The sequence below is a fragment of the Salmo trutta genome, chromosome 12 (assembly GCF_901001165.1).
Source record: "Salmo trutta chromosome 12, fSalTru1.1, whole genome shotgun sequence".
NCBI lineage: Eukaryota > Metazoa > Chordata > Actinopteri > Salmoniformes > Salmonidae > Salmo > Salmo trutta.
The window spans coordinates 57,514,706-57,527,762 of NC_042968.1; the positions used below are offsets into that span (position 1 = coordinate 57,514,706).

Genomic DNA, 13,057 nt, shown 5'->3' on the forward strand with positions numbered 1-13,057 from the left:
TCGCTGCAGAATGCTGTGGTAGCCATGCTGGTTAAGTGTGCCTTGAAACCTAAAGAAATCCCAGACAGTGTCACCAGCAAAGCACCCCCACACTATCACACCTCCTCCTCCATGCTTCACGGTGGGAACCACACATGCGGAGATCATCCGTTGACCTACTCTGCGTCTCACAAAGACACGGCGGTTAGAAACAAAAATCTCAAATTTGGACTCATCAGACCAACGGACATATTTCCACCAGTCTAATGTCCATTGCTCGTGTTTCTTGGATCAAGCAAGTCTCTTCTTCTCATTGGTGTCCTTTAGTAGTGGTTTCTTTGCAGCAATTTGACCATGAAGACCTGATTCACGCAGTCTCCTCTGAACAGTTTATGTTGAGATGTGTCTGTAACTTGAACTCTGAAACATTTATTTGGGCTGCAATCTGAGGTGCAGTTAACTCTATCCTCTGCAGCAGAGGTAACTGAGGCTTCCTTTCCTGTGGCGGTCCTCATAACAGCCAGTTTCATTAAAGCGCTTGATGTTTTTTGCGACTGTACTTGAAGAAACTTTCAAAGTTCTTGAAATGTTCCTTAAAGTAATGATGGACTGTCGTTTCTCTTTGCTTATTTGAGCTGTTCTTGCCATAATATCGACTTGGTCTTTCACCAAACAGGGCTATCTTCTGTATACCACCCCTACCTTGTCACAACACAGCTGATTGGCTCAAACGCATTGAGGAAAAAATTCCACAAATATACTTTTAACAAGGCACACCTGTTAATTGAAATGCATTCCAGGTGACTACCTCATGAAGCTGGTTGAGAGAATGCCAAGAGTGTGCAAAGCTGGAAAATAGTAAAAATAAAGAAAAACCCTTGAATGAGTAGGTGTGTCCAGACTTTTGACTGGTACTGTATAGCGGGCCATCAATTGCCCATCCGTGGCCAAAAGGGAGCTTCCAGGAGAAACTTACCTCTGACAGTCAAATTGTATCTGGAAGTAAATTCGACACACTGCAATTGTACTGTACCAGCACATAGAACAAGAAAGGGAGAAAAAAGGTTAATACAAAACAAAATCTTCTCGTTGTAGCAAAGACAGACCGAGGAAGTTCTTATCTGGCTGTATCTGGCCCTATTTGGCTGGCTGTCGTCTGATGGCTGGAGAATTGGAGAACTAGAGAGACAGCAGGAGGAGAGGAGGATAAGTAGCTGAGAGCTGTAGTACTGTAATGCTGTAATGTACCTGGGACTTCATCTCGTACAGTAGAGGGTTTTCTGGAGTCATCTGGATGGCTTCATCCCACCTCAGCCTCCCAGTGCCTGAGACGAACACAAACACAAAATCAGGGTTACATACTATACACCAGGGATGGGCAACAAAAAATCTGATCTCATCATGAGGGACCGCAGTGATTGAGGATCTGCGTACCCTACCCACAGTCCAAGACACACAGTGAACTGATTTGTTCAATCAATCTATTTGTGCAGTTAAACTACTTAACTCTCTTAAATAAATGCATTATATCAGTAGCCAGGGCCGGCCCTAGCCTTTAGGGGGCCCTAAGCGAGACTTGGTTGAGGGTCTCCCCCACCTTGTGGGCCGCAGTGGCTTGAGGGTCTGCCTACAAACATCCATACCCCACATGCAGTCAGAGCCAAACCTAGCCTTCTGGGGGCCCTAAGTACAAATGTGTTGGATTTTGTCCCCCCCTCCCCACAAACAGCGGAGAGATGTTTTAGAATTAATTTTCCTTCTATATATTTTGCCATGGGATATAGTAAAAATATTGCAGTTTTAAAGCAAGTTTTGCTGCAATTCTACACATTTTGCCTTGGGTGGAGAGAAGATTTAGAAACTTTATAAGAAATGTCATGAAATACATTTTAAAAATGCCATGCGGCAGAGAGAAAGAAGGTGCAATTTTACAGCGAATTTCCTGCAATTCTATCCATTTGCCATGGGGTGGAATTTTCTTTACTGCTTGAAAGCTAATCTCATGCAATTCTACTAATTCCCTGCAATTCTACACATTTTGCCATGTTAATATGATATCTGAGTGAGAGTGACTAACAACCAAATGTCTAAATTGCCCCTTGTGTATTGTTCTATTTTAACTCTGAACAGTAAGTTCAAACCCCGACTGATTTACAAAAATTATTTAAATTGATCTGCGGGCCTACATCTCTTGCCCATCCCTGCAATCTGGGAATATGTCGACTACTTTGGCTATACCAAGCTTACAGAAGACCAGGGAGTACCAGGAAAAGAACAAACAAAGCACTATGTGTACTAAATTACGCATTGGGTTTCAAAAAGATAAACTTAAAAAATTGCAATGTGGTCTCCCGATTAAATGGGCAGATGGTAAAGTTGATGTGCTTGGTGCACATATCTCAGAAAAGTTTAGCAACTATTAATCTTCCAACTACTAACTTTGATAGAAAACTTAGCAAAATAGATATGATCTTGAAACCGTGGAGACGGAAACACCTGTCCATCTAAGGGAAAATGAACCTGATTAATTTTCTAGTGATATCGCAGTTTACATATTTATTCATGGCTCTACCGACTACAGGAAAATCCTTTCTCAAATAATGCGAGAAAAAAACCTTTGGAATGCCAAACCAGATAAAGATCAATGGGATATTTATATAATGAACATGCCTTGAGGGTTAAAACATATTAAAGGGATACTTCGGGATTTTGGCAGAGGCCCTTTAACTACCATGTTAGCAGATAGCGCAATGACTGGAAGTCTATGGGTAACGCCAGTTAGCATTGGCTTGCTAAATTACCTCTAACTTCCTTCATGCTAGACAGAGACATAAAAATAGTATCCACAAGTTCATCTGACTCTGGGGAAGTAGTTAAAGGACCTCATTGCAAAAATCCCAAAGTATCCCTTTACATTTTTACTCACCAATGTAACAACATGGTGTCATCAAAGACTTTGTTGTATTCACGATCTGGTTATCTATAGGTACAAACGGTTATGTATTTGGGTTATTACAATGCACTAATTCTCAACGTCATAGGATCTACTCTGTGCTACAGCGTTCATATGCTAGCTCAGTAGCTAGCTCAAGCAGGCTAACATTAGCCACTAGCCATGCTCGCATGTAATTACATTCCAGACCAAGTGTTGACATTTGATGACTTGAGAATGGAAAATAAAGCTACTTCAGAATTGACTTGGAGCCTCAAAACTCGGGACTCAACTTTGACTTGAGACTGATGACTTGAAATGATCTCGCCAGGTTTTGTCACTCATTTTGTGGCACAGAGTTTACGTGGATTATGCTACACGCAGCCAGAGACCGTAGCCGCAGCATCGCCCTTGCAAAAAATTAAAACTGCAACAGATTGTTACACTACACAAACTCAGCACTCTAATGGGACCAACAAACGGTCAAAACACAGGTCGGGTGAGCTAGCGAACATATTTATGATTTGCTGTAGAGGTATAGGACCCGGTGCAGCGCAAACAAAAGTTGTAGGGAGATTAGATTGGCTCAAATAAATATCAGAGTGCACATCGCAATACTCTTGGTAGAAGTTCTGTTTGTTATTCAAGGTATGTTTTCCTTGGTAAGGTATGTTCATATTTCACGGTTTATGTCAGAGTTCCATGTGCCTGTGTCTCTGTCACTTTTGTTGTGCGTAGTAGGAGCGTGCGCGTCTCAGTGCGTATAGAAATAGGCTACGTGTCCTGCGCTCCGGGCTTTGAAGTCAGAAGAACGTTGGATACGAGAAAATGATTGTTCCATGTATGCATGGTGTGGAAATATCATTAATAATAATCATTAAGTCTGATTTAAGACGAATGTAACAATGGATGTGGAAATTGCCTTTTACATTGTAGAACCAGTTTATTGGTTATTTCCAATTGGGTCCTGGGGGGCAAATGTTTATATTATGTAGGTCTACCAGTTTGAGCTCCTGTAAAACAGATTCAATTTGGTTTCTCAAGGGGGAGGGTGTACAGTCTAGCCCTCTACCAGTTTCCGTTCAGATTGTATCAGGCTCAATAGCACAAAAGCAGAGGCCATGTCTTTTGGGCTATTGCCCGTGTATATGTGGTAAATCTACTTGGTGTATTTTGCATGATATGGCACATTCACCATTGGATCACCAAGACAGGTAAATAAATATACACTATGAGCATGTCAACCTGCCTTGCCTTCAGCTGATTTCATGCCTTTACCACAGCTACAAGGTCCTTGTTTTACAATTACATAGGCTAATAAAAATGTTGTAGACAAAATAATGAAAAGAGGTGTCTGGTAGCCTCAATAAAAAGACAAAGATTTGTAGTTGAAAAAGTCGTTGCATGTATAGATTTTTTATTTATTTTTTAACTTGCTCTTAGAATGCACAACTTGGACTTGACTCTAGTCTTGGCCCATTCTACTTGGGGCTCGACTTGAGACTCGAACCTTGTGACTTGAGACTTGACTTGGTCCCAGCTCTTGAGCTGTGACAAACAGCATAACATCCGACTGTTGTGTTAAAGTGTTTAGATGCGGATGGGCAGCAACATCATGAGGAGCACTGTTAAGCCCTTGATACAACTATGAGTTAATTTAGCTCTAGACAAGACCACATAGTCTGATGTCTGTCTGGCAGGCAGGCAGAATGACCCACTCTACAGACAGACAGACATAGATCAGCCAATAGACAGATGCTGTAATACAACACCAATGCCCACAGATAGCCTTCCATTTGATTAACCTTCATTGTGGAACGCAAACACATGCTCGCACTGTATGAACAATTTAGGGTTGACAAAGAAAACCAATTAAAGTTATGAAATCAGATACGCCCTGTGTGATTGTCCCTCATCTGAGGAGGATATGACATCTATTATCCTGAAGAATGTGAGCTTATTAAATGCCATATGATATCAATGGTAATCTATGGTTCAAGAGGAGTCACTTCAGCTATATCTATTGTCTGGTGTAGTTGATGTGACCTGTCAACTACGTGACTGACTCAGATAGGAAATGGTTCATGGAAATTTATGATGACTAGCATCCGCCCGTTTCCCCACCAGTATTCAAGTCTATTCTGTATTTGACTCATAGATTCGTGTTTCTAGGTTACCTTTTGCACCTGCTTAGAAAGTACATATGAAACCCTTCTTTACTCTAGACACAGCCAGCACCAAACATACCCAGAAGTAGTATAGAGGACTGAAATAAACCTGGGATGTAACTAGACCGTAGACTCCGGTCTTGGATGTGACCGATGTTTTTATTGGGTTTTATTCACTGCAGTGTTAATAATTGTCAAAACACACAGCCTTTTTCTACGCTCTATATTGCTATATTATTTTCACAAATGCTTTACTACACGTAAATCCCAAACATTCTAAGAAGGTGAAAAAATGACCATATCTATGTCCTCGCACTGGGGGTGTATATGAACATAATTTTAATAAGATGTAATGTTGCTAAAATGCTGTTAGTTCCACTTTAATACCATAAGCATGCATCCACACAAAGAACACAAAGCATTATCTAACATCTTTAACCATACGACTGCCCTGAGTCATTCAGGTTATGGACAAGAATGACAAACAGATATTGACCTGCTATCCAACTACCTTAGTTCACCAACTTGTTTCGTCATCTGTAGAAAAGAAAGCAATAAGCTAATCAAACTAGGCCAGTTTATGGAAATGTCATATTTGACAGATGATGCAATAATGATGTAATTAGCATGTGGTAATTGAGTTAGCTATGTACATATAGGTAGGGGTAAAGTGACTAGGCAACAGAATAGATAAGACTGAGCAGTAGCAGCAGTGTATGTGGTGAGAGTGAATGTGTGTGGCGTCAGTATGCATGTGTGTGAGTGTGTGTTGAGGTGTCAGTGTAAGTATGTGTGAGCGTGTGGGTAGAGTCCAGTGTGTGTGTATGCATAGAGTCAATGCAAGAAAGTTTGTACAAAAAAGGGTCAATGCAGGTAGCCATTTGATTAGCTATTTAGCAGTATTATGGCTTGGGGCTAGAAGCTGTTCAGGCTCCTGTTGGTTCCAAACTTGGTGCACTGGCACCGCTTGCCATGCGGCAGCAGAGAGAACAGTCTATTGCTCGGATGTCTGGAGTCTGACCATTTTTGGGCCTTCCTTTGACACTGCCTGGTATAGAGATTCTGGATGGTAGGGAGCTTAGACCCAGTGATGTACTGGGCCGTACGCACAACTCAGTTGCCGTATCAAGGGGTGATGCAGCCAGTCAAGATGCTCTCAATGGTGCAGCTGTCAAACTGAGTATCTGAGAGCCCATGCCAAATCTTTTCAGCCTCCTGAGGGGGAAGAGACACTTGCCAGCTGGTCAGCAGATGCTCCGAGTACGTGTCCTGGTATTCAGTCTTGCCCCACAGCCTTGCAAATGTAAACCTGTTTAAAGGATTTTCGCACATCGGCTACGGAGAGCGAGATCCACACAGTCGTCCGGAACAGCTCGTGCTCTTGTGCATGGTTCAGTGTTGCTTGCCTCAAAGTGAGCATAGAAGGCATTTAGTTTGTCTGGTTAGCTCGCATTGCTGGGCAGCTCACGGCTATGTTTCCCTTTGTAATCTGTGATAGTTTGCAAGCACTGCCACATTCATCGAGCATCAGAGCCCGCTCCTTGAAAGCGGCAGCTCTAGCCTTTAGCTCAGTGCGGATGTTGCCTGTAATCCATGACTTCTGGTTGGGGTATGTATGTACGGTTACTATGGATCCGACGTCGTCAATGCACTTATCAGTGAAGCCAGTGACTGATGTGGTGAGCTCCATGAATCCCAGAACATATTCCAGTCTGTACTAGTGAAACAGTCCTGTAGCTTAGCATCCGCTTCATTGGACCACTTCCGTATTGAGTGCATCACTGGTACTTCCTGTTTGAGTTCTTGCATGTAAGCAGGAGGATAGAATTATGGCAGGGTTTCCCAAACTTGGTCCTCAGGACCCCAAGGGGTGCACGTTCTGGTTTTTGCCTTCGCAATACACAGCCGATTCAAATAATCAACTAATCAGCAAGCTTTGATCATTTGAATCAGCTGTGTAGCGTCAAGGCAAAAACCAAAATGCGCACCCCTTGGGGTCCAGAGGACAGAGTTTGGTTAACACTAAATTATGATCTGATTTGCCAAAGGGAGGGCCTTGAATGCGTTTCTGTGTGTGGCGTAAAAGTGATCTAGAGTTGTGTCGCCTCTAGTTGCACTGGTGACATTGCATGAAGCCGGAAGTTAATCCTTCTACTTTAATTTTATTATCTAGGCTATCCTTTTTTATTTTTCCAGGTGAGTTTATAAGAGAACACATTCTCATTTACAACAACGCTGTGGGAGACTTGCAGTGGAGAGGATGGGGTCAAATGAGCCATCGGAAGCTGTTGATGAGAATTTAGCAGTTCACACTGAAGTCAAACACCATACACTTGAAATCACTAAGTGTCAGGACCCCAGCTTGCTCAAACCTCTCACAAAGTGAACAATAGGACACTATTGTTCAAGATCAAAAGGGGAAGGAACCGAAAAAGAGAGGTGTAAAAATCTTTGCCGCAGATAATTACAGTTGTATGCATCAAGGAAACAACAACACAAACCCGTGATGTCAGTGACGCATAAGGGTGTTCTTTGCAAAAATGTAACTGGAAAGTTAGAACATGACGTACATGATTAACGTTTACCCCAAACTAGTAAGTGTGAGTGAGTCATTTAGATGTGAAAGAGGAAGTTGAGCCCATAGGATAAGTATGTAGGATTTTAATCAGATAAATATTCTTCTGGCTGATGCACCCAGATGTCCCCCCCACCCACACCGATCCACCCACAAACCCCATATGGGAATGACAGACCAAAAGCTTATAATAGCCTCACAAACAACACTGTCTGGCGTCAATAAAAATGAAACTAAAATAACTAAGAACAAGTGACAGAAATAAAACCCTCTTTGCCAAGTTCAACCAGATAAACTGTAAAATGGCCTCACAAACAAGTAGCTAGCTAATAAAGGGCAGTGTTGGAGGGTTATGAACTACATGTATTTCTCCAAGTAATTTAACTACATTTTGCAGCAGCGTTTTGGTAGTTTAACTAAATGCTAATCGTTGTAGTGTTTTCAGTAGTTAATTACTTGTTGCCATGTAGTGGTGTAGATAACTACTAGAACTACACTATTTTTATGAAAAAAAATATGAGTTAAGTAGTCAATTTATTTTTCGGCATCAGATCTGCCTAATGCTCTCTTAAAACATTGTTTGTGTTTAATAGGCTAAATGACACATTCTATTAACAAATTACTCCAGAGTGATCTTTCATTGCAATTTGCAGTCTATGACATTTCAGATGTACAGTCGTGGCCAAAAGTTTTGAGAATGACACAAATATTAATTTTCAAAGTCTGCTGCCTCAGTTTGTATGATGGCAATTTGCATATACTCCAGAATGTTATGAAGAGTGATCAGATGAATTGCAAAGTTCCTCTTTGCCATGCAAATGAACTGAATCCCCCAAAAAACATTTTCACTGCATTTCAGCCCTGCCATAAAAGGACCAGCTGACATCATGTCAGTGATTCTCTCATTAACACAGGTGTGAGTGTTGATGAGGACAAGGCTGGAGATCACTCTGTCATGCTGATTGAGTTCGAATAACAGACTGGAAGCTTCAAAAGAAGGGTGGTGCTTGGAATCACTGTTCTTCCTCTGTCAACCATGGTTACCTGCAAGGAAACACGTACCGTCATCATTGCTTTGCACAAAAAAGGCTTCACAGGAAAGGATATTGCTGCCAGTAAGATTGCACCTAAATCAACCATTTATCGGATCATCAAGAACTTCAAGGAGAGCGGTTCAATTGTTGTGAAGAAGGCTTCAGGGCGCCCAAGAAAGTCCAGCAAGCGTCAGGACTAAGTAGGGTGACCGTCTCCTAAAGTTGATTCAGCTGCGGGATCGGGGCACCACCAGTACAGAGCTTGCTCAGGAATGGCAGCAGGCAGGTGTGAGTGCATCTGCACGCACAGTGAGGCGAAGACTTTTGGAGGATGGCCTGGTGTCAAGAAGGGCAGAAAAGAAGCCACTTCTCTCCAGGAAAAACATCAGGGACAGACTGATATTCTGCAAAAGTTACAGGGATTAGACTGCTGAGGACTGGGGTAGTCATTTTCTCTGATGAATCCCCTTTCCGATTGTTTGGGGAACCCGGAAAAAAGCTTGTCCGGAGAAGACAAGGTGAGCACTACCATCAGTCCTGTGTCATGCCAACAGTAAAGCATCCTGAGACCATTCATGTGTGGGGGTTGCTTCTCAGCCAAGGGAGTGGGCTCACTCACAATTTTTCCTAAGAACACAGCCATGACTAAAGAATGGTACCAACACATCCTCCGAGAGCAACTTCTCCCAACCATCCAGGACAGTTTGGTGACGAACAATGCCTTTTCCAGCATGATGGAGCACCTTGCCATAACTAAGTGGCTCGTGGAACAAAACATCGATTTTTTGGGGTCCATGATCAGGAAACTCCCCAGACCTTAATCCCATTGAGAACTTGTTGTCAATCCTCAAGAGGCGGGTGGACAAACAAAAACCCACAAATTCTGACAAACTCCAAGCATTGATTATGCAAGAATGGGCGGCCATCAGTCAGGATGTGGCCCAGAAGGTAATTGACAGCATGCCAGGGCAGTTTGCAGAGGTCTTGAAAAAGAATATTAACTCTTTGCAAATATTAACTCTGCATCAACTTCATGTAATTGTCAATAAAAGCCTTTGACACTTATGAAATGCCTGTAATTATACTTCGGTATTCCATAGTAACATCTGACAAAAATATAAAAAGACACTGAGGCAGCAGACTTTGTGAAAATTCATATTTGTGTCATTCTCAAAACTTTTGGCCACGACTGTACATGTGATACTTTATCAAAAGTAGTTTGGATGCGGTGAACTACTTTTTCAAAGTAACTTTAGTTAAGTACACTATGTTTTTCTTAAGGGTAGCTTTGGTGTAGCTTAACTTTTTCCAGTGTGAAGTAATTGGTAGCTTGGCAAACTGTATTTTCAGAGTAGCTTCCCCAACACTGATTACGGGAAGATGCTTTATTACATCAGGGGTATCTAACCCTCAGTAATCTGCCCGGTCTAACCAGATAACAAACTTTAAAAGGCCTCAGGGGGATCTAACCCTCAGTAAAGCAGGCTGACATCAGGGTCAATGTGGTTACAGGAGGGAAACACCGCAAATGACATCCCTTCCCCAACCGGCAGGATGCAGGGTTCTGTTCATTAGGCACCAAACAGAAGAAAATTGAGAAAAAACAGAGAGGGACTATATGGACTTACTGGTTCAATGAGAAACATTAATTCCCATTTCCGTTGCAAAACGTTTTAAAATGGTTTCATGCATGCCCTAATGAACACCACCCAGCCCTAAAAACCCCTGGCCAGCCATACTGTTCCAGAGAGACAATTTCCTCAGCAGAATCTAGTTACTTCTCTGACTAACCTAATTACACTTGGTCACCACTGGCAACATGCGTCTGGTAAAGTAGGGTGAGCAACAGGATCTAATGTCTGGGGTTTGGGCATTCATTGGCTGAAAGGTCAGTTGCAAAGGTCACATACTGTACAAGGATAATGACATTCCATATCTAGCATAATGTATGTGTTCATGTGAGTGTGTGTGTGTGAGATGCATGTTCACATCACTGCGTAGTTTGTTCCACGAGAAACTCCCACTTTTAGCTTGATAATTATATTTCAGCTGAACATAATATCTCGATTGATTCAACTGATTATTGGGAATCTTTTCCCCTATTCAATTTTTGTGAAATTAATGACTAGTGAGTGAGCCAAATTGGTCTTCATTATGCCATCAAAAACAAATTAAAATGACGAGTAATTCCATGGTAACAGAATTATGTATTCTGTTACCAAACTTTGTATCTGCACAGTTCTTCCTGTAAATGTGTTTTTGTAAAATCAGCAAAATCAACAACTGAGGGAGACTTTACTGTAATTCTGTTACCAAACTTAGCATCTGCTCAGTTTTTACAGTAAATGTTTTTTATATTTACTATTTAAAATTGTTCAAAGTAGTCATTGTGCATAGAGTTGTATGGTTTGTTAAATGCCCAGTGCAGTCAAAATTCTGTTCTTTCCTCTCAGTCTCCCCTATATCCATTTGCACCACTGCTAAATTGTGGACGCCACTGAAAACGTTTTCAGTGTAAACGTAAATGACTAAAACCAGAAAGTATGTAGAAAAGATAATGGAGCAACATATTTTTAATAAGATCATCTTTGAGAACAAACAATCAATCACTACTAGACAGTCATGGAGAATCTGAAATTCCAAAAATTAATTGATTTTGTTGATAATTGATAATGTTTGAGTCATTCAGATGGCATAAGCCATGGTAAAATGTGTACAATTGCAGGGAATTAGCTTTGAAACCTCTGGCAAACTTTGCCACCGCTGCTGAAAAACATCTTAGGGGAAACACTGCCTGTGTTTTATATCATATTGTACAACAGCTGATGAAACACACTAAAGAAATCTGTTTTATTTCCTGATAATTGCTGGTTGAAAATACAATCTACACAGGACCATTGCATCATGGGTAGGAGTTTCAAATTTCCATGGTGACATCACCATGCGGTAAATTAGTTAATAGACCAATAAAGAGGGTTCCAAACCTCTCTGCCAATAACAGCTACTTTTCCCCTCCCCACTCAGACCACTTCCAGACAGTCCTAACAAAATCCCCAAAATTATTTGATTTTGATATAAAATGGCTGCATTGGGCCTTAACTTTGAAATCAATGGTCTTTGTTTGGCAAACATTTTAAAGTGAAAAAAGTCTCAGCATAATACCATTACCCTAGAATTGCCCCTCATTAAACATTTTTAATGCACAAAAACATGACGTACACATGGCTGCATGACTACAATACAGGGTAATTATGTATGCTGTCCGTCACCAGATGTACACAAGATGACGGAGGTTGATTATAGCTCTGACTCAGCATGACATATATCAACATCTTTTCAATTTCTTATTAAAATTCAATCAAACAACTTTTGGGAAAGCTGCATTTTTCAATAGCATCATCCCACCTAAGGACAAATGTGGAACAGAGAAACGAACGATCACGCTGACATAGCGGTCAGGTAATTACTGTGTGACTGCGTCCCAAATGGCACCCTATGGAACCTGGTCAAAAGTAGTGCACTATATAGGGAATATGTTGCCATTTGGGACACATGACTGTCAGCTCCTTCAAGCTAAACACTTGTGGTTAATGACAAAGAATGATTGATCATATTCATTCTACTGGTAAGGATAAAAATATTATGAATATCTGATGATGAACGTCTGATGAAAGATTAACTCTGATGAAAGACAACAGAGAGAGACAGAGAGAGAAGGGAGGGTTGGAGAGTTTGAATATGACTGAGTAGCTGGGCCTTGGGCAGGACTGGATTGTTGATATGAAGAGTCTTAAATATATAACAGAATATTATGGATTAGGCTACTAACAACCTTCAAAAACTCATAAAATACACTGAGTGTACAAAACATTACGAACAGCTTCTCAATATTGAGTTGCACCCCCTTTTGCCCTTGTTGGGGCATGGCATCTACAAGGTGTTGAAAGCGTTCCATGGGATGATGGCCCATATTGACTCCAATGCTTCCCACAGTTGTGTCAAATTTGCTGGATGTCCTTTGGGTGGTGGACCATTCTTGATACACATGGGAAACTGTTGAGCGTGAAAACCCCAGCAGCTTTGCAGTTCTTGACACACTCAAACCGGTGCCCCTGGTACCTACTATATCCCGTTCAAAGACACAAATCTTTGTCTTGCCCATTCACCCTCTGATTGGCAGAAAAACACAATCCATGTCTCAAGATTTAAAAATAAATATTTAACCTGTCTCCTCTTCATCTACACTGATTGAAGTGGATTTAAGAGGAGACATCAATAAGGCCTGGTCAGTCTATCATCGCATTCCTAATGTTTTGTACACTCACTGTAATGAGCAGAAACAGTTTTTTTTATCCCCAATTTTCGTTAT

General features: G+C 41.3%; 1 protein-coding gene across 1 annotated transcript in view; it reads right to left on the minus strand.

Moving 5' to 3' along the window:
* The window catches only part of LOC115203856 (tetratricopeptide repeat protein 33-like), a 42,203-nt gene that overhangs the window by 20,747 nt on the left and 8,399 nt on the right, over positions 1-13,057 (minus strand). The window contains exons 3-4 of the mRNA XM_029768905.1: positions 10,467-10,470; positions 1,228-1,288 (exon numbers count right to left, since the gene is read on the minus strand). Coding sequence (XP_029624765.1) covers positions 1,228-1,288; positions 10,467-10,470 — 65 coding nt within the window. The remainder of the gene's footprint in view (positions 1-1,227; positions 1,289-10,466; positions 10,471-13,057) is intronic.